General features: G+C 37.6%; 1 protein-coding gene and 1 non-coding gene across 8 annotated transcripts in view; both read right to left on the reverse strand.

Annotated features, from left to right (window-relative positions):
• R3HCC1L (R3H domain and coiled-coil containing 1 like) overlaps nt 1-23,172 on the reverse strand; it is an 89,099-nt gene that overhangs the window by 20,973 nt on the left and 44,954 nt on the right. For all 7 annotated transcript variants that reach the window (XR_011651104.1, XM_024563164.3, XM_045197482.3 and 4 more), the window contains one exon: nt 13,924-15,737. Coding sequence is in view for 6 of the 7 variants with exons in the window: in XM_024563164.3 (XP_024418932.2) it covers nt 13,924-15,723 (1,800 nt within the window). In the remaining variant the exon portion in view is untranslated. The remainder of the gene's footprint in view (nt 1-13,923; nt 15,738-23,172) is intronic.
• LOC112307120 (U1 spliceosomal RNA) lies at nt 17,655-17,818 on the reverse strand. The gene has a single exon (XR_002975024.1). It is a non-coding gene; the product is annotated as a U1 spliceosomal RNA (small nuclear RNA).

A 23,172-nucleotide genomic window follows, 5' to 3' on the forward strand; every position in this document is an offset into this window, starting at 1 on the left:
TCAAACATGTATAATCTGACTCTTCCTCTATACTGCTATAGCATTTATCACACCTGTACTACTTTTATAATGCTCATTACACAAATAGCGAGAACTGTCTCTTCCTCTAACCTCATTGTGACCTGTTTCTTCCTCTAACATCATTGTCTCCTCCTCTAACCTCATTGTGACCACCTGACCACCCATCCAACATTTAATGTATATTTAACATACATTAGAAAAATAATGAACAAAGAATTTTAATATGTAATAAAGTTCTAAAAGTAAAGGAAGTGCTACCAGTGGACAGAGGAGAACAAATTTTGCTTACTCTTCTTCACTACTCTTCTTCTACATTTTCTATGTAGAAAAATAATACATAGAAAAGGCAGAGAAAGGTACCACAGGTAGAAGAAACAAAGTGTGCAAACATGCAAGGAGTGTGGTAGTCACTGAACATTTAAGTGTGGTTACATCAAATAATGTGAGGACCTAGGGGAGTACTATGGGCTTAATTCTGCTGCCCCCAAATTCATGTTCAAGTTCTAACCACAACTACCTTAGAATGTGACTGTATTTGGAGATAAGGTCTTTAAAGAGGTACTTAAGTTAAAATAAGGTCATCAGGGTAAGCCTTAATCTCAATCTTTATTAAGAGGAAATCTGGACCCAAACACAAAGGGAAGACCATGAGCAGACACAAAGATAGCCATCTACAAAACAAGGAGAGTCCTCCTACAAGAAACCAACGCTGCTGACACCGTGATCTTGGAATTCTAGCTTCCAGAATTGCGAGAAAACAGATTTCTGTGGTACTTTGCCACAGCCAGTCTGGTTTTCTGGCAGCCTTCCCAAACTAATCCAGGGAGTTAAGTCTAGAAAGGAAGGCTGGATTTCAGTTTCCTAATCAACATTCTGATTCTATAATTCAGCTATCAGGGACATGTCATACTTATCCCTACATTTCCTCCACTGCACATATTATCTTGCACAAACCAGGTATTCAGTAAATATTTGTGGAAAAAATAAAACACACATGCTTCAGGTTAATTACTTTGTCCAAATGTATGCTTAAGTAGACTGATTCTACATAGAGCTCTCATCAATGGGGACTTGATTTTTGTAACATACATTTTTTAAAATAATTCTGGAAGGCATTCTGAAATTTGAAAAAAAATTGACACACTTTTCTTTCCGTTTATCAATAAACTTTAATTGCCCTGGTTATAAAAATCATGTAGAAAATCTTAATTAAGAAATTATACTGCCAGTCAAGATGGCAGCACAGGCAGAAATGGCTCGCCTCTTTGAACCACCACATCAAAATTACAAATAAAATATACAACAACCATCACTCAGAACCATCAGAAATTGAGTTGAATGGAAGTCCAAGAACTACGAAATTACCACATCCATCCAGACTGGTAAGAGGGGCACAGATGTGGAATGGGCTGGTCTCTCACCCACACGTACTGGATAAAAATTCAGGAGGGATATCTCAGGAGCAAGCAGTCCCAGACCCACACCAGGCCCCCCAGCCCAGGGTTCCAGTGCCAAGAAGATAAGTCTCCACAACTTCTGGCTGCAAAGAGCAGCAGGGATTGGGTCAGTGGAAGAAACTTGTGGAGCCCCAAGCAGTTCCTCTTACAGAACTCACACATGGACTCACCTACTCAGATCACTCCCTCTGAGCTCCAGAACTGGGGTAACAGCTTGAAAGGCACCAGTGGTATAAAGGGAGAAACTGGGATGCCTGGCATTGAGATGACCAGAGGCCACTGTCCCTTTTCTAAAGTCTCACCCCATGGAGCTGGCAAGATGGTGCCATATCTGAGATTCCATCGATGGCTAACAACATTTGACCCACCTTGGAGATGCCCAGACTCTACCCCACCCAACATATGGGCCCACCCAAGCTGCTTTTCCATATGAATGGTTGGTGTTGGCTCATGCTTCACATCTTCCTAAATCCTATCAAACAAGCAATAGCTGGCCTCAGTGAGCCCCAGACCCAGCACTAGCAGCAGCCAGCCTAGATTCACAGCTTGGCTTCACCTGGGAATCTCCAAGCCCAGCACAAGTGGTGGCCATCTCAGATTGCTTTACAGCTCAGGCAGGGTGGCCCCAGGCAGAACAGAGGTTGGGGATGACCTTGGCCTGTACCACCATGGAAATCTCAGAGCCTGCACACCCTGTGGACAACTACAGACCACGATGGAGCACTACCACCTTGCCCCTGCACAGCTGATCTTCCACAGATGGTGGAGGTTGGTGGTAAGTGATCATAGCCAATCCTTGCAGCTGACTGGCCTGGGTAAATCCCTCCCACTGATCTGCCCACAGCAACCAAGGCTCAACTATAAGAGGAGAGTGTTATCAGCCCCCACACAAAGGGCACAACTTAGGTACCCAGCTTGGGTGGTAGGGGAGGTTGTGCCACTGGACCCTACAGGACACCTACTACATTAGGCCACAGTACCAAGACTCAGAGTCAAGGCAACTCTACCTAATACACAGAAACAAACACGGGGAGGCTGCCAAAATGAAGAGACAAAGAAGCATAGCCCAAATGAAAGAAGAGATCAAAACTACAGAAAAAGAGCTAAATGAAATGGAGATAAGCAATCTATCAGATGCAGAGTTCAAAACACTGGTTATAAGAATGCTCAGGGAACTTAGTGAGGACCTCAACAGCCTAAAAAACATCCAGTCAGAAACAAAGGATTCACTAATTGAAATAAAGAACAATTTACAGGGAAACAACAGTAGATTAGATGGAGCCAAGAATCAAATCAATGATTTGGAACATAAGGAAGCAAAAACAAACAAACAAACAAAAAAACACCCCATCAGACCAACAAGAAGAAAAAAGCAGCCAAAAAATGAGGATAGTATAAGCAGCCTCTGGGACTTCAAGCATTCCAACATTCACATCATAGGGATGCCAGAAGGAGAAGAAAAAGAGCAAGAAATTGGAAACCTACCTGAAAACGTATGAAAGAAAACTTCCCTAATTTGGTGAAGAAAACAGACATGCCAGTCTAGGAAGCACAGAGTCCCAAACAAGATGGATGCAAAGAGGCCCACTCCAAGACACATCATAATTAAAATGCCAAAGGTTAAAGATAAAGAGGGAATCTTAAAAGCAGCAAAAGAAGTTAGTTACCTACAGGGGAGTTCCCATAAGACTGACAGCTGATTTCTCAAAAGAAATTTTCAGGCTAGAAGGGGCTGGCAAGAAATATTCAAAGTCACAAAAAGCAGGGACCTACGGCCAAATGATAAAAAACCAGCAAGCTCTCATTTAGAATCAAAGGGCAGATGAAGAACTTCCCAGACAAGAAAACAAAAACTAAAAGAGTTCATCATTACCAACCATTATTATATGAAATATTAAAAGAACTTATTTAAGAAAAGATCAAAACTATGAATAATAAAATGGCAAAAAATACATATCTATCAACAATTGAATCTAAAAAACAAACTAAGCAAAGAAGAAAAACAGAGACAGAATCATGGATACAGAGAGTGTTTTGATGGTTGCCAGAGGGGAGGGGAGTGTGGGAAAATGGGTAAAGAGGTGAGGGTATTAAGAAGTACAAATAGGTAGTTACAGAATAGCCATGGGGATATAAAGTACAGTACAGGAAATGGAGTAGCCGAAGAACTTGACCCATGGATATGAACAATGGTGGGGGGAATGCCTGAGGGAGTACGGGGCACTGGGTGAAGGGATCAAAGGGGGAAAATTCGGGACAACTGTAATAACAGAATCAATAAAATATAATTAAAAAATAAAAAGGAAATTCTGAAAAAAAAAGGAAATTATCAAAGGAAAACAACAAAATTTCAAAATAGATGATCTAAACTTCTCATAGGGACAAATTTAGGACCTAAATCTGGGAACACTGTATTTTTTACATTCTGTTCTCACAGCCTGGAATGGTTTGTCTGCTCCTGATCCTCCTCTCCTTTAAGAACCTTCAATCTTTCTTTTCTCTTGAAGCTTTCCCTATTGACTCAAATTTGGCGGTTTCACCCTTCCTTATACTGTATCATACCACTTAGCAGTTGGATATACACCACACTTCGTCAATTCCAAGATGCACATTTTTTCACATTTTCACATATTTGACATCAGGATGCATCCTACCATACTGCATATTGCTAAGATTTGTATGCATGAGCATAAAGTATCAATACCAAAACTGCACAAAGGGAGGTTAGCAGTGTGGGAAAAAATCCCAGATACAAGAATAGCTACTCTATGTAAGTGAAAAGATGACTTAAGAATCCAGCAACAACGATTTTTGGTTCTTTTATGTATTCTTTTAAAAAGTGCTGCTCTATCTTCAAAGTTTTTGATGACAGAGTAGTTTAAGAATGGAAAGGCATAAAGATGAATGACTGAGTGAAGAAGTTATTAGAAAGAATTGGACTATAAATATAAACTTTTAGGAAAACCTTAACCAACTTATTTCATCTACATTTTCCTTATGTAAGAAATGACGTATGATTAAAAACCTGTCTAATTTAAGTCTAAAAGTCCTTTCAATATGCAAAAATTGAAATTCTAAAGGGTAAGCATTGTGTGAAAGTTTAAATTTTTTCTTTCTTAGTGATACATAAAATAATGACATATTTATTCTACAATATGGTATTTTCAATTCAATGAAACCCAGAGAGTAGGATTTTAGTGCCAACTTTGGCATTGACCTTAGCTAAGTAACAACTTTTTGGGAGCATCAGTTACCTTACCTATAAAACAAGAGGGCTAGACTACATTATGTTACAGGTCCCTCCTTAATGCTAACATCCCACTTTTAAAAAAAGACTTGTATAGTTCTATCTCTTGGACAAGTCAAAGTTTTAGTTCCTAGTCCTTAAAATTCAAGAACTATCATAAAATCCTAGCTCAGATCTTAGAAACATTACAGCAGTTGCTTCAAATGTCACCATGTCTAGAATGTTAAAATGCTTTACCAATTAACCTCCCATCTCTGGAAAGTAGGGAAGTAAAACTACTTATTTAAAAAATAAAAAGTAGCCCTGGCTGGTGTGGCTGAGTGGACTGAGCACCGGCCTGCAAACCAAAGGGTCACTGGTTCAATTCCCAGTCAGGGCACATGCCTGGGTTGCAGGCCAGGTCCCCGGTTGGGGGTGCACAAGAGGCAACCACACATTGATGTTTCTCTCCCTCTCTTTTTCCCTCCCTTCCCCTCTCTCTTAAAATAAATGAATAAAATCTTATTTGAAAAAAGTATTTTAAGTCTTTTCAAATTTCTCATGTCTGAATTTCAAAAACATCCAAAAAAAGTTCCCTAAAAAGATAATACCACCACGTTTAATACACAGCATAAGTTATAGCTTTCAGTCCTCTTCTATACTCTTTTGGGTGTTAGTCCTTTTCAAAAGTAGAAGAATAATACCTTAGATACAATCAAATTCAGATAACCAAACTTTGGATTCAAAACATTTATAAAAATGAATGGGTAGCATGCCATGAAAGGTACCATCTAATGATTTCTCTACAACAGCTAACAGCAACATCTCAATACTGATTATCAGTGTGAGATGTCATCATGGTCATAGATTTAGATTAAAGCACAGTAAAACACAAGAAAGGGGCAAAGTGAACAAGCAAACAGAAAAGGAGATGGGCAAAAGGAAATAAGAGGAAAGCAAGCTACAATAATGAGACACGTAGAGTGCCCCAGCAATTGCTTCAGATGATCATTTACTGACCCCAATACCAGAGGATCAATTTGAGAGGCCTAGTTCTCTCCCATGAATGGCAATGTAATAACACATGAATGGTCAGGGACTGAGTATCCTGATTTGACACGGACCTAGCTCCTACTCAGACAGGACAGAAAGGTTAACATGGCAGACTGAAGCTGCATTCTTGAAAGATGTACATAGATCCACTGAATAGTGAAAACGCTGTAGTAGATTAAATTTATAGTCAAGAGGAAGACTGAGAAGGCGGGGAAACATACCTGTATTTACTCCTCTTCCCAGCATAATTGGAAAGACTAGATGAAAAGATACTACTGATGAAGTAGAAATGTAAGACTAGACTAGCCTGAAATAATAAAACTAAGTCAAATGGGGGGATGTTAGAACCTTGAAGCTTCCCAAACAAACCTTGATAAACTTTACTCTGACGTTGCTATGATAGTCAGTGACAATAGCTATCCCTGGGATCTAAGAAAATTGCAAATTTAGCATTTATTGTCATTCCACTTCTTGTTTGATTCCTCTAGTCCCTGATTCACTTTTTCCTATGCTCCCCTTAGTTATTTAAAATTCTGCATCACACCCAGGCTTGTTCTCCCACATCAAAATTATTCCTTGTTTATTACTTTATAGGTTATTAGTCCTTGACTACCTGATCCTCTCAGCAACAGGCAATAGAGATGTACTTCTAACCTTCAAACTGCAGACTCAAACCCACTGGTTTAAGAAATAAGTCACTTTTGTTCCAGGAGGCAATATAATAGTATGACCCATCATCTGAAGGATCAGAAATATAGTCTTGGTGCTTGATGCTGAGTATCTACTATGCCTGGGCAATCCCTGTGGCTTTTTCTTAACAAGCTCAGCCTTTGGTCAATCCACAAAGACTTTCTGTGTAAGGTTGCTGATTAACACAAATATCCTGTCCCAAATTTAGGCCTTATTGCAAACTTATACCTCCCTAAAATCTAACCCCAAATTCATCACAACAAAAGTCTAAATTTAAATATATTTACACTGTTGGCTACCTACTTCAGCAGTCAGGCCTATAGCTGAGTCACTCTTTTCCTTCCTAGCACTCCATCCAAAAGCCCAGCATGCCTAGAAGTCACCCAGCATGCCTACAAGCAATTTCTGATACAAATGACTCAATGAATTCAAATCAAACTATGGGTGAGATTTAGTTCTCCCAAAAGGTATGTTTCTATCTCTAACCAGGCATTTTAACACAAATAAATTTCTAATTTTTGAATATAGTTGTTGTCTATTTTTTCCTGATAAAGGTAGGATATACACTTTGGTCCTCTTTGCCAACCCTACCATTTCCCCTCCTTACTACTGTCACTAAACAGTGAATGAATTAAATGAATGAACATTATGAATTGTATCCTGATCCCAACCCCATCTGCCCCAACCATACCCCACATACCACATCTCATGGGATTCACTAAAATATTGCCAGGGACAGAGTAAGCACATTAGGAATCTCTGAAGTTTCAGACAAGAATCCCTCCTTTTAATGACAATGTAGGCACAAAAATGTTTATACCTTTCTTTAGAGAAAAGGGATCAGAAATTAAAATGATACTGGTTTAAATGTAAATTCAGAGGGAAAAAATATTATACAACAAATCTAACAAAACTCAGAAGGAGATTTTTAATTTTAGGAGTTACTAGGTTTAAAAAAAAAACACAAACTGTTAACAATGGAATCTAGTTAATGTTGCCTCTTTCTAGTTCATGTTGACTCAGAAAGAGGGAACATTATCCACTAATAAAATGAACAATAAACAATCAAATTAAATAAAATTCTTCTCCGGATGTCCCAAGTGACATTAGAATATACAGCCTTTGGAAGGTGAGTCTATAAATCCCCACTTAGGCAGTCAATAACATGTTAGTTCAGACATTTTAATAAAAATATCAAATATTAAGTCTGTTAACATGAGCTGGAACTATTAACGACAAAAGATATCATGAAAAATAGAAATTAAAATAGCAATAGAAGAGTGAGAGAGTATATAGGAAGTCTCTATACTTTTCACTCAATTATTTTCAGTAAATCTAAAACTGCTCAAAAAATAAAAGTGTATTTGTTATAAAAAATAGAAATAGAATAGAAATTAGGAACATAGAATAATCTAATGGAAGTGGAGAATTATAATCTCTTATTTAGTTCTATGGCTTCACCAACATGAAACTTTATCAACCAGTTTAGCACTCAGGATAAATTCCTTTTTTGTAGCCACTGTCTAGATTACTCATAGATAATCAAATTCAATGTTCGGACATCTCTTATACGGTTGTTTTATATTAATTATTCTTCAGATTTTTATGTGACTACCTAGTCACATGGTTACATCCTGTCTCTCTAAAATAGAAACAATTTTAGAGCAGAGAAAAAAGTTGGCATGGAGCACATTGCCTTTAACATAGTAGAGATATAACAATATACGAGGTCTGTCCAGAAAAAGTCCAACCATTATTAATATAACAAGAATGGTGTGCATGACATCAATGTAACCTGGCAACAAAGGAGAGTGGACTTGAATGCGCATGCATGAACAATGACAACTTCACTGTACTAGTCAGTGAGGGCGGCAGACACCACTGAGTAAGCATGTGTACTGTGTGGCTGTCACATTCAAGATGACTGAGCAAGTACAGCAATGAATCTGCATCAAATTTTGCATTAACTTTGAATATTCCTCTGCAGAAACTATTCAGATGACTGCTGCAATTATGGGCAACTGGTAATTGGCAGCTTCACCATGACAACGTGCTCACCATGTATCACATTTCATGAATGTTTTGGTAAAACATCAAATCACCCATGTGACTCAGCCCCCATACAGCCCAGAATTGGTGCCCTGCAACTTCTGGCTCTTCCCAAAACTAAAATCAACTTTGAAAGGGAAGAGATTTCAGACTGTCAGTGAGATTAAGGAAAATACAACAGGGCAGCTGATGGCAATTGGGAGAACTGTGTGAGATCCCAAGGTGCTTACTTTGAAAGAGACTGAGGCATTATTGTCTTATGTGCAATGTTTCTTGTTTCTTCTTCTTTTTTTTTTGATGGTTTAATAAACAATTTATTTTTAAATATATTTTATTGATTATGCTATTACAGTTTTCCCAATTTTTCCCCTTTATCCCCCCTCCACCCTGAACCCTCAACCCTCTAGCATTCCCCCCTTAGTTCATGTCCATAGTTTGTACTTAAGTTCTTTGAGTTCTGTCTCCTATACCATTTTTGACCTCTTCCCTTCTATTAAATGCCTACCAATTATGCTTCTTCTTCCCTGTACCTGCTCCCCCCATTCCTCCCTTCCCCTCCCCACTGAAAACCCTCCATGTGATGTTCATTTCTCTCATTCTGTTCCTGTTCTAGTTGCTTAGTTTTTGTTTTCATTGTTTTTCTTTTTTTTTTAGGTTCATTTGTTGATAGTTGTGAGTTTGTTGTCATTTTACTATTCATGTTTTTTATCTTCCTTTTCTTAAATAAGTCCCTTTAACATTTCATATAATGGCTTGGTGATGATGAACTCCTTTAACTGACCTTATCTGGGAAGCACTTTATCTGCCCTTCCATTCTAAATGATAGCTTTGCTGGATAGAGTATTCTTGGATGTAGGTCCTTGCCTTTCATGACTTGGAATACTTCTTTCCAGCCCCTTCTTGCCTGTAAGGTCTCTTTTGAGAAATCTGCTGATAGCCTTATTGGCAACTCCTTTGTAGGCAACTCTTACCTTTCCTCTTACTGCTTTTAAGATTCTCTCTTTGTCTTTAATCTTGGGTAATTTAATGATGATGTGCCTTGGTGTGTTCCTCTTTGGGTCCAACTTCTTTGGGACTCTGAGCTTCCTGGACTTCCTGGAAGTCTATTTCCTTCACCAGATTGGGGAAGTTTTCCTTCATTATTTGTTCAAATAAGTTTTCAATTTCTTGCTGTTGTTGTTCTTCTTCTGGCACCTCTGTAATATGGATATTGGAACACTTCAAGTTGTCCTAGAGGTTCAAGAGTCTCTCTTCATTTTTTTGAATTCTTGTTTCTTCATTCTGTTCCGACTGGATGTTTATTTCTTCCTTTTGTTCCAAATCGTTGATTTGAGTCCTGGTTTCCTTCCTGTCATTGTTGGTTCCCTGAATATTTTGCCTTATTTCATTTTGGGTATCTCTCATTTTTCGACCAAGCTCAATCAGTTCTGTAAGCATTTTGATTACCATGGCTTTAAGTTCTCCATCAGATAGGTTGGCTATTCTCCTCATTGCTTAGCTCTCTTTCTGAAGTTTTGCTCTGTTTTTTCATCTTGGTCCTATACCTTTGTTCGGGGCATCTGTTAAGATGGAAGCAAGCAGGGCCTTTGGTGAATACCTAAGAGTTGTAGGTATTCACCAGGGCAGGGCAACCCTCCTCGCTGCGCTGCAGCACTGCTTGTGGGGGAGGGGCCAGAGGGAACAATGCAGCTCCCCTGCTCGTCTCTAGCTTCTAGCCTCTAGCCCACTTTTCAACGAACTCTCATGTGGGAGTTTCTCCCATAGTGGCAACCGCTGTAGTCCACAGCCAGCCCTGAGTCTCAGTTTTCCCTTAAGTCAGCCCCAGCCACACAGCCCAGTGCCTCACAGCAGCCAGCCCCACCCCTACGCTCCACTGCCTCGAGAGGGTTTTCTCCATCTGCCGCCTTACTGGTCTGGTTGTTCTGTTGGAATGTTTCCTTAATTCTGTGGTTATCAGAATTCCATGCAGTTTAATTTTCTGGCACTTCTGGTTGTTTATTGATTTTAGACTGGTTGTTACCCTCCTTTCGGCTGTGCGAGGAAGCGAAGGGTTTCTACCTACACCTCCATCTTGGCCAGATGGCCATCTCTCTTGTATCTTCTTCAACAAATGTCTCTTATTTTTCATATTACATGGCTGGATACCTTTTGGACAGACATCCTATATCTAGCTATTTGTAATTTATAGTTTATCAAACTCTAAGTGCTCAACATTTGTTATTTAACTGCAAAGTGATGGGTTACCAACTAGTAATGAGGTCCCTAAGGGTGGGATATGAAGGACTTTACTCCCTTTGTACTTCATATAATTTGTTTTTAGTGGATTACGAACTTTCCCTTCCAATTTTGGATTGCCTACTTAAAAATGGAGAGCACAAGCAGAAGGAATGGCTGCTGTTCTTTACTTTTCTCTTTTCCATTGTTACATATTTTTATACATGGTATACATTATGTAACAAAAAGAGACTCTTACGTTATTATTTATTCCCATCTACATACTCAAATCAAGGCCAGACATGGCCAGTGAAGGGACCAGATGCTAGTGCCTATCAATATCAATGTTATATTTCTGGTATCCTACTAACCCTACTACCAATAAGTTTGCTGATCAGCAGAGGCACAGGGGCTATGGAAGTTTTATCCAGACAATAATAATTCCTTTGTTCTTGTACCAAGATCTGAGGGTTAAGAGAGATCATGCCGACATCCTTTTCTGCATCAATTACCAACTTAAGTCTCTGGGTAACCCATACCATGGCTTTAGAAAATTAAGTGTGATCTACAGAGACTCACCAAGAGTTGCAGTTCTAGGACTTCAATAATGACCTAGCTATGCTCTCTACACTCGTTAGTCAGTTTTAGAGGTTCAAACGTCACAGGAAACTGCTTCACATGCCAATGGCTGCCACACCCGGCTCTACAGCATACTTTTCTGCCTATTAAAAGTACTAGACAAACCTCCATATGTCTAGCCATTGTCAACAAAGAAACAGGCAAGCTGAAAAGAGAGCCAAAAATCTTTGGTTGGAAAGTTTTCAAGGTAGGCAGACACTCTGGTTTAGCCTTTAATGAAGTATGTTTGGAGTAATGTAAATAATAAACTAAGTGTTAATAGTCACCAAAGGATTATTAATGATTGGATTTGTGACATTTTTAAAGTAACATTATTATTATTACATCTTCTAATACCCAAAGCACATGAGACCAAGTTTAAAGTTGGATCCACTTCAACATTCTCAATCCATATCCTTCTTTCTTCCTTTCATCCATCTTCATCTCTCAACATAGACTCACTCTCTACACTAAGAACCTGCAAAGATATCCAAACACAACACCCAAACACTGGCTGTCTTCAGTTAAAACATTACACACTCCATTTACTGCCATTCTCAGCTTTGGTCACACTAGTGTCCTCTTTGGCTATAGTACTATGCTCCTCAAAATACTGAGTAATTGCCTGAATTCTTTTGCACCTAAACAGTGTTAAGACTTGAAAAAGTAGTTACTCGCCAGAACCCCTGCCCCCTCAATACAAAAACCATGTTCCTAAGCTACCACACAGAACCCAAATCCTAACAGCAATGATGTTTTGAAAGCACGTGGAGGTCGCCCTGAAAAGAGAGTTCTAACTCTGCCCTATCACCTACCTCCATTCAGTGAATATTAAAGAGCTACCATGTATGAAAGGCTCTGATGCCATGCCCTTTTGTCGAAAACTGTTCTCTCTCCTATCTGTACCTGTGCTTTCTACCCCGCTTAGGCAGTCAGCCCCTTTTCCAACTCCTGTGAACACCACTTCCTGTCTCAAATTAAAATCTTTTCTTAATGCTTGAATCTTTAATAAATTCTATATATTCATCCAACTTCCCCCATTATTGGTATTTCTGAATCTAATCTGAGTCTAAAATCTCTACTGAACACTGTTTTTCTTATTATGGGCTGACAGCCATTTCTAGTTACCACACTCACTTTCTGATACATTTAAGTATGGGTATTACCTTTGAGCAGTATTATTACTTTATGTGCATCAGAATCACTTGAAAAACTTGTACATATACACACTGCTGGGCTAAAGAGTTTGCATTTCTAATATAACTGATGCTCATAATGTTAGTCCAGGAACCATACTATGGGAACCATTCCCTTTAAGAATCTGATGAAAGCTATGAAAAACTGTACATACACATAAAAATTTTCATGCATTTTCAAGAGGTTCATGAATGTCCACTTGTGGATACTTTCTGCTCTCTGTATCTTTCTGAAAAATGTTTGGGACACAGTGTTTCCTGATTTGACTATAAGAAGTGCTGGTACTGGTAGATTTGCATGCCAACACCTCCTAAGAGTGGGGAGGAACTGCTTGGTATTGGAAAGTCAGTTCTGTCCAATGGGCTGATCTTTTCAGTCTTACATGTCTCTTTCACATGCATGTGATCATTTTTCCATACTTCTGGTTTAACTCCCAGAAACAAAAGACTCATCACTTATTGAAAAGCCTCTTTCAAATTACTCAAACAGAACTCTATTTTAGAGGTGAGGAAGTGGTCTGGTACAAAGAACATAAACATTGGATTATAACAGAATTGGACTGTAATCCTGTTTCTGCCTTTCCTAAAGGCATGACTACCAAGCTTTAATTTCCTCATTTATAAAATTAGGGATTTTATAGGAAAATCACTTTTTCCCTTTTCAGGCAAAGGTTATATAAACCCACTATAAGGAATGAAAAGGGAGTGGTTCTTATTTACAGTAAGGAACTTAAATGTTGATGGTCTAAATTAAGAATATGAAAAGACTGAACTAGATAATCTGTAAGAGGCCTTCAAAAATTTAATGTATTTATGAACTCTAATGAGCCAGCACGTTATTACTCACTTATATTTTCTATACAGACTCAATAATCACTTATTCTTTAACTCAGCATAAACTACTTAAAAAAAACCCATACCTTCCTTTATTTTACTCTGCCCTTCTCTACTTCTTTTGCTCTACTGTGTCTAAAAATATCCGAACATTGACTGGAAAAATAAAATAAATATGAATAATAAATTATTCTCCTTCCCTCAAACAGGCCTGTGTAAAATACATCTTGTCAACACAGAAAAGTCCCTTTGAAGAAGTTTCCCTCTGTACTTCCTACACAGACAGCCAGTATTCACTAAATTCATCTTTAATCTATTCACTAAGATCACTCAGGGCTTGGCTATTATAGATATCACTCAATTCTGTATGTTTTATTTTTTAAAGATCTACCAGATATTCTTTTCTCAATCTACAATCCTAGAAGTTTATTGCAGGAACCCTTACTTTGGCTATAAATGAGTGAATTTGTGAAGGTACACAGTGTCTATAAAATTACACCCCCAAATCCAAAGTTCTATCAATCTACAAATTATCTAAGCATCACGCAATTTCCAATACACTTACCTCCTGCAGAAGGCGCGGATCCAGGCAGTCACCATCATCATTAAACATGGACTCCCAGCTCTCCTCAGTAGCAGCGCTTCCCTCCATGTGAGAAGTTTCAGTAGCTTTGGGGTCCACGGATGTCTCTATAGAAACTGATTCTATATCAGGAAAGGATATACCAAGCTCTATATTCTCTGAGTCATCTCCCTCTTTTGATTTGAACTCTTCAGCAGTTTTCAGTTCATGCAGTGCCTCTGTTATATCACCAGTACAATCTAGATCATTGCCCAAGGCACTATCTGAAAGTACTTTTGTCCCATTTAACACACTGAGTTCAGAGTCCAAAAAGGTGTTACAATTACTACCAGCAATCTTCTTTACAGGCAAGGACGAAGCAAAATCTGACGAGTTCTCTATCGACTTTCCTGTTGACTCGGTGAAACTAGATGAAATACTCTCAGCATAAATATCTGAGCAAGCAGTCAGGTTGCTGAAATTTTCAGTGTCATTCCCACTTCTAGCTACATGAGGAGGGGCTATACCTGTACTCATTTCTAAATATTTTGAGAAACTACTTGTGTTGCTACAGGCCTCATCAGCTATTCTAACTGCAACAACACAAGGGTTGTCTACAGTTATTTGGTCAGATATGGTATCTGTAATGTCCATCATACATGCGTTACTTGTAATGTCACTTACAGTCTTAAACCCATTACCTGTGTCTGTTTCATGAGCAAGGGCAGCTGATTCAGAGGGTTCATAATTTACACATAACTCATTAGCAGTGCTATCATTGTCCTCATAGTCTCTAATCACTGGTGGATCAAAAATGCCATCTGTGCTCTCTAACTTGTTGACTAAAGTCATTTTATGAGAGATGTGACCCATTGTCTCAGGAATGGAATCTATACCTTTCTGACCCAAGATTAAATCTGTACTGCTGGCTATATCACCAACATTCTCAGCTTCAAAGTCTACACAGGTTTGATCAGTGACACCATCTGGACTTCCAGGAACAGGAAGAGTGCTGATGCCTCCACTGCTGAGCTTCAACATTCCACCTGATGTTTGCACGCCTTCTTGCACAGTTCCAGAATCAGAGCTTAGTTTTACTGGTGCAATCATACTCTCAGGTCTCAAAACAGAATTATAAACTCCAGGAAATTGAGATTGTATCTCTACAACCTTGGCATCAGTTTCAATCCTGCTTTCTAAACCTCTGTTTTCAAATGTTTCCCCATTTAGTTCAAGCCTACTGAAATCACAGAATCCCACATTTTGGAATGGCTTGTTTAGAATCGAAGACTCACCAATTTCTGAACAAGACTGAGATAGAAGCAACCTCTCCTTTCTTGTCACATCTGTGGTTTCAACCTCCAAACACTCCACCTTATTTGGCTTAAATTGTAAAAGTTCACTACATACAGTCCCAGAATTTAGCGCTCCTTGTTGATGTTCTTGGGATAATATTTCTTTGGGTTCTGTGGCTCCCCTCTTAATACAAAACCTATCTTTATTGTTGTCTTGAAGGCATGTGTCTTTTCTTAATTTTGTTGAAGATTTCTTTCCTTCTCTACGACTGTGCTCCTTTTTATCAGGATAAATACTTAGTCTTTGAGCCTTAGGTTTATCTCTGAAGATCTCCTTTTGGGAGAGATCTTCTTTTTGTTCTTCTTTCACCACAGAGTTAGGCAGATCATAGTTTTTTCCCTCATCCCTTGTCTTGAGTAGTACTACACCCCTTCGAGCTTTAGGAACATAAAGTGCCATGTCAGGCCTTCTGGCTCGAACTCTGCATCTCGCTGCTTCTTGCTGCATGGCACCACCTCGATCTGCAAGAAAGAGAGACTGATTTAATCACCAGAAACTAATTACAATGTATTGAACCAAGAGATTTTTAAAGAGTAAGTAGAGGTCCTACTAATCCATCCTATAGAAATCCTGAAGCTGAGAAGAAGAAAACATGCCATAAAATAATTCATGCATCAAGGTAAGCAACTAGTAAAAAGTAAATTCCAAAATAACTCATGAGCCCATGAATTTCATCCATGTATCCTCTTTCTTCATATTCCCCAAATCATTTACCTCTACCTCCCAAGTGCTCTCTGCTTTTTAAACAAGTACCCTTGTCTTAGGCTGGATTAAAATACATTATTAGAGCAGTGATTTTCACCTATCAAGTACTCAAAAAACATAACAATCTTCATATTCTAGGAGCTCAGAATTTTCATTGAAGAGTATATTCAAGGAGGACCCTAAAAACACATTTGCTCAACATATTTATGTATATATATACATATATATAAAATTTTTGAAAAATAATTTCAATGGGAAGAACTTGAATGTGGGCTAGAAAATAAGGCAATGAATGAGGCACTGCTTTTGAACTATGATTTTTGGAAGAAACGGTAGTGGGAGAGAGAAAGTCATTATTCTATTAATACTATTTAATCAAGTGACCTACTATAAATTTTTCTTTCTTTCAGAAGCAATAAAACAGGTCTGGGGAGGAAGAAGGAAGGTGTAGGCCAAGGAATGTGATGAGACAACTCATACTAGTAACTCCCTGACAAGCTCTACCATAAGTTACTCAATGGAATTTAAAAAGGGGAAAAATTTAACAAAGGTTAAATAAGCCTTCATCTACTATCTACAAAATATAAGGAAATGTGACACACAATTCATGCTGAGTTATATTGTTTAACTATGAATTTTTTTAATTTTACTTTTTTAAGATTTTATTTATTTATTTTTAGAGAGAGACGGGAAGAGAGGGAGAAAAAGAAGGAGAGAAACATCAGTGTATGGTTGCCTCTCATGTACCCCCAAATGGTGACCTGACTCGCAACCCAGGCAATGTGCACTGACTGGGAATCGAACCGGTGACCCTTTGGTTTGCAGGCCTGCGCTCAATCCACTGAGCCACACCAGCCAGGGCTATTCTTTTAATCTTCAAAAAAAGTGAAATAGGTATTAGTTTGTCCAGAGCAAAAAGAATAAGAGGTGGTACACACACACACAATAGCCATACACTCTTCGATTTACCCATTGTTAATATTCACCACAAACATTTCAAAGGAAAGAGAGAATAAGAGGAAAAGAAAGGCTAACAAAGCCTGTCCACTCTTTTCTAGATCTCTAAGATTTCACCTGATTCAGAATACATGTACTTCCTCAGGTAAAAAAAAAAAACCTCTGCTCTCAAGGCCCAGGCTGTTTTCTTTTTTTAATACTCACCCTAGGATATAGTTACTGATTTGAGAGAAAGAGAGAGAAAAAGAACGTGTGTGTGTGTGAGAGAGAGAGAGAGAGAGATACATGGATGTGAGCAAGAAACATCAATCAGTTGCCTCCCGTAAGTGTCCCAACCAGCTACCAACCCCATAACCTAGGTACGTGCCCTATCCAGGAATCAAACCTGCAACCTTCTCATGTATGGGACTGCGCTCCAACCAATCAAGCCCCCCATCCAGGGCAACACAGGCTATTTTCTTTTCAGTCCAGTTATATACCATGACCCTGAGCATCAACTGTCCTGAGTTTTCTTCATGTCCCTTTTCCCTTTTGATGTCTTAATTAACTAGACCACCAATCTTCAAAGATTTTCTATTTTTTTTTCATTTGTGGAAGAATATGATTTCAACATTGAGCCATTCCAGGATTTTTTTAAAATGCCTACTTTTCAAAGACAGAAACACTAATGTATACTCCATTGGAGGATATGCCACAGACAGTGTATCTTTTATTTTTAGGGGACAGCACGAACGCAGTCCCCCAATACCACAAATTATGCAGTCAAGTTTCCCACACTTGGGGAAATCACAGGGGTCAGCACATCCTGAGTGCAATGGATAAAGCTCTTCCTGGGTAAGCCACCTTCGTGATCATGGTATCTCCCCTGCTAGTTAAGTATGACATAGTGTATCTTGATCTGAGTTAGCAAACATCTGACAAAATACCTTATGATGAACTTTTGTACATAAGACAGTAAAATATGATCTACTTAACAGAAGTGATAGGTGTACTCAAACAAAAGTAACGATAATGGGTAGAGGTAAATTTAGAGAAGGTTATTTAAAGGAGAACTATGTCCCTATAGCCCTTTGAAGTTCAGTATTTTAAACAATAATTTGGGTGTAAACAATAGACATTGAGTGCTTATCAAATACACAACTGACACATATTAGGATTAATAGACACCAAAAATTGTAAAATTACAATTCTGTATCATTTTTACAATTTGAAATGCTGTGCTGAAAGTAATATGAAGACATAAGAATGAATAAACACCAAGATCTGCTTTGGGTTCTAATACAGAAGACTTATGTACAATTCCCACATACACAAAAAAATCTAAAGGCTTTTACTTCATCTACAAAGTCAGTAAGAGTCAAACTATGGTGATGTGGGAGTTTAGAAAGGCAACACAGTCTTAGATTACAGAGTCTAGAAAATACATAATACAACGTATGTTTAAAGGAATTAAGCGAAGCAGCCTGCTGTCTACTTCTTGCCCAGAGAGGTCTAAATAGAAACATCACAGTTAACTTTATACCTGATAGACAGAACAAATGTTCAATTCTAGATTTCTATGCTTCTGTATTTCTCTAGAAGGCAGTACCAGAACCAACTGGTAGAAGTTTAAAAAAAGAAAAAAAAGTTTAGCTCAATGTAAAAAGAACTCTACTTCTAGAGTTCTCCAACATTATTTTTAGGTAACGAACTCTGTATCTAGAATCATTTAAATACATTGTGAACGAATTTCTGTCTGGAAGATAGATTGGTCTGAATTAATTTTAAGCATTCTTAGAACTAAATTCTACAATTCTATTTCTCATCTTTAACAGCATATATCAAAGGCTTCAAATTTAACATTATTATGTGCTACAGCTAATAACTTTTAAATCCCAATCTTCCTTTTTTTTAGTTAATGCCCCCAGATTGTCATGATATAATTTCCTAAAGCTGAATAACAAAATAATAAATTTATACTATTATCTATTTCCTACCAAAACACTAAATTCAAGTACGCCATGACCAGCAGCGTGCTGGTAAATGTTTAGCAACTGGTTTTCCAAGTCTAGTTTGGAGTACTGGCTGATATTTTTGTTACGTCAGTAATATCAACAATGAGAAGTGATAATCATTTTTGAATCAAAGAATATATCCTCAAAATCTGAGCTATGCACAATGGAATATCTAAAGGCATGACACATTTAAGTTTGTATTATGATTTTCTCCATCACTTAAAGTCTAGGCAATCAATAAACAACTATCAAGCTTGGATTTATAACATTTGCCAAATTCTGTGGTGTAAATATTCCCAGCTTGGCTAATTTTAAGATACCACTGTGACATCACCGAACACAATAACGGGAAAAGACTCACAGTAGCACATCATGATACGGTATTTCAACCATAAAGGTACAATATATAAAAATAATTCAAGGTCATTGATCATGGTATTCTGTAGTAAAATAACTATAAAGTGATGAATTTTGAGTATTTTTTAATAAATGTCACCTATTTAATAATAGTAAGCGATGCAATTTAAATTTTAATACTAGCTATGTTTAACAATCAGTTTGCAAAATTCCTAAATTTTAACAATCACCTTTCTCAATCAAATGGGAGATGCTCCAAAACAAAACTGGCTGTGACAATCCTTTCATAATAATTCAGACACACACAAAAAAGGGAATTCCCCTCCTGTGGACTTTCAAGATAATGCCAATTCAATTTAAAGATATGTTGTGTTTTTATAAATTTCTTTTGCAAATGTAGACCTTTTGAAAGGCCTTTAATATTGGGAGAAGGGGTGCCTGTCATATGCAATTTTTAAAATGTGTCTTGGATTAAAATTTTCCCACCCAGGTATTTACTAAAAGCACTTGATCTTTTCTATCTCACTTTTCAAAGTTTTAACTGTTTCACAATGTTCTAAGTGGTTTTATCAGTATGTGTCCAACTACTTCTTTTGCTTTATCATTCGCATTATCATTTTTGCAACCATGCATGTTCCCTCTTGCCCCTCTCTCTACACACAAACATTTTTCCCCCTGAACCTTCTGAGGGCAAATTACAGGCATCATGACCCTTTACCCTTAAATACTTCAGAGTATATTTCTTATAAATAGGCATATCCTCTTACACAATTACAAGTTAAAAATATCAAGCAAATCTAACACTGACATTTTTATCAAATCTAACGTAAGTATTCCGATTTTATCAGATGACCCTGTAATTTCCTTTATAACATATTTCCCTAATACTGGATCCAGTTTAGAATCAGGTAGTTACCATGTCTCGTTAGCCTCCTATATTCTAGAAAGTTTCCACAACTTTTCATTGTCTTTTATGACACTGACATTTGATAAGAGTAGTTCCTCCTCTACCTCCCCCCTCCCCCCTTTTAATTGAATATCCCCCATTTAATGTGGTACAGAGGTCATGTGTTCCTATCAAGGCATCACATCTGGAGGAACAGGATTTCCATCTCTCCTTCAGTGGTGATGTTAACTTTGATCACCTGGACGAGGTATGGTCCAACTTCTCTACTGTATAACTATTGTGTTATTTTCTCCCTTGCAATTAATAAACATTCTGTGGGGTAACACTTAAAAAGCATGTAAATATCCTGCTCCTCATCAAAATTTCCCCTTAGATTTTGCACATACTAATGATTCTAATCTGATCCAACATGTATTACGATGGAGGCAAAATGATGATTTTCCAACTCTACAAGTCCCTTCACATTTACTAGTCAACACCTGGCATTTTTCACAAAGAAAAAGGAAACCATATATCTTACCTCACCACAGAAGTTAAGATTCCCCCAAGTTAAGTGCCCCCCGATCTTAGCTTTCATAGTTGGTCGATACACTAAAAACATTTTTTAACTTTTACAAGTTGAAGTTGAAAGTAACTATCACCTTATCAAATGTCCCGTTTATAAAAAGAAGGAAAAAAGCATGGAATTAAGTTTGGTGTTTAAGCACAATGATTAATCCATTCCAGATGTCTGGTAATGTCTATTTCTCTGTCCCTTTTTAAAGCCATCTCAAATTCCTTTGGGAAGGAGACAAGGCACAATCATTTCATATTCGTTAATAAACATACATGTGAGAGTATGGGAGAAAAACATATTTTGTGGTAAATATGTAGACAATATATTTCGTATATATTTTAACTTATATTTGTTTGAACTAAAATATTCTATAGAATAATGAAATGCCTCAAATGAGGTATATATTGAGTTCTGACCCTGACATCCCCTTCAAATGATTTGTAAAACCATACAATAGAAAAACATTTATGTACAGTATACATTAAAATACCTATGCAAGTATCCTGAATGCAAGGTTCAACAATTCGAGTTTCAATTCAAGATGACAGGTGAAGCACACAAATATACCCTCCCCTGCTCAAAATGGATCCACACTTACATGGGAATTCACTGTATAATAAATGTGGCACTTCAAATCAATGGAAAAATACAGAATATCCAATGTCAGGAAAACTGCATGGCTTGCTTGCCAATACTTTACTGAAGATTTTGTGTGTATATTCATGCACAATCAGTCTATCATTTTCCTTCCAAGTATTGGGAATTATGTGATTGGGTTATCAAGGTTACTTACTGTAAGACATGGTATGTAAGTTAAAAATTTATGTATAAGCCTGCCCTAGCTGGTGTAGCTCAGTGGGTTGAGCTCAGGCCTGCCAACCAAAGGGTCGCTGGTTCGATTCCCAGTCAGGGCAAATGCCTGGGTCTCGGGCCAGGTCCCCAGTTGGGGGCATGCAAGGGGCAACCACACATTGATGTTTCTTTCCCTCTCTCTCCTTCCTTTCCCCCCTCTAAAAATAAATAAAATCTTTAAAAAAAATTATGTATAAGCCTGGGCTTACTTCTCCTTAAATGTTTGGTATAACTCATCTGTAGCACTGTCTGGGAATGGTAAACATTTTTGGTGAAAATGTTTAAAAATGATAATGTTAAAGCTCTACTGAAGCTTCCCTTTCTTTGAGTCAATTTCACAAATTGCTCTAGAAAATGTATTTTGACCCAAGTTTTAAAATGTATTGATATAGGAGTTGATCGCAATACTTAGCATTTTAACATCAGTGCTTATCTAAACACCTACAGTTAATCATTATTTGTATCTGTCACCTAGACAATTGTACCATGCTTCTACTTCACAACCCCTTCCACATGTACTTGGTTTTCTTTCTTTCTTTCTTTTTTTTTTTTTAGAGTTTATTTATTTATTTTTAGAGAGAGGGGAAGGGAGGAAGAAAGGAAGAAAGAGGGAGAGAAACATTAATGTGTGGTTGCCTCTCATGTGCCCCCTACTGGGACCTGGCCCACAACCCAGGCATGTGTCCTGACTGAGAATCGAACCAGCGACCCTTTAATTCACAGGCTGGCACTCAGTCCACTGAGCCACACCAGCCAGGGCCACATGTACTTAGTTTTCATCTTTTAATAAGTACTCCCATCCTTTAATAAATTTTTATTTCTACTGTTACTGTTAAAAAATCTGTTGTCAGCGTGTCATTGCTTTTTGCAGGTATCTCTTTTTCCTCTCTGATGATTCTCAAGATATTCTCTTAAAAATTTAGTGTTTTCAAGTGTCTACTGTGTGTTTAGCATTATTTCTCTACTAGAGCAACACTATTTTGAGTATTTTAGCTGAGTCTTTCACCAGTTCCAGTCATTCAGGGCAATGTCTTCAGATGCATCTTGAACATCACCAGTTTTCTCTTCGTATTTGTCTACTCTGCATTTCATCTTAGCCATTCAGTTTTTAAATTTTAGTGACTAAAGTCCTCTTCGTCGCCTACCCTGCCCTGATCTTCTTAGTCTTACATATTTTTAAATAGTTTTGTTGTTGCTCATATATTTGTTATCTTCTTTTATCTTTAATAGTTTTTTAACATTTATTATTTAATATTTATTAATTGTGGCATTTATTTTAAAATTAATTTTATAATTAGATTTTTTATAATAACTAAATATTTATTATTTAACAGTTCTACTTTCTAAAGTTCTTGAGAATTTAATTCTGCTGTCTCTTGTGTCTCTGGCTTTTGCTTTAGGCATTGTCAATTTTTTTTTTTTGTAACTTTGAGGAGTGAGCTCAACATCAGTGGGGATTTATCAATAGCAATGGGAATTCCATATAGCCAGACAAGTGTTCCTCTATGGAGTGGTTCTGCATTAATGTTAATTTTTAAGTTTGAGGTTTTCCGGCCTGGACCCATGTA

Source organism: Desmodus rotundus, chromosome 4 (genome assembly GCF_022682495.2).
Source record: "Desmodus rotundus isolate HL8 chromosome 4, HLdesRot8A.1, whole genome shotgun sequence".
Classification (NCBI taxonomy): Eukaryota; Metazoa; Chordata; class Mammalia; order Chiroptera; family Phyllostomidae; genus Desmodus; species Desmodus rotundus.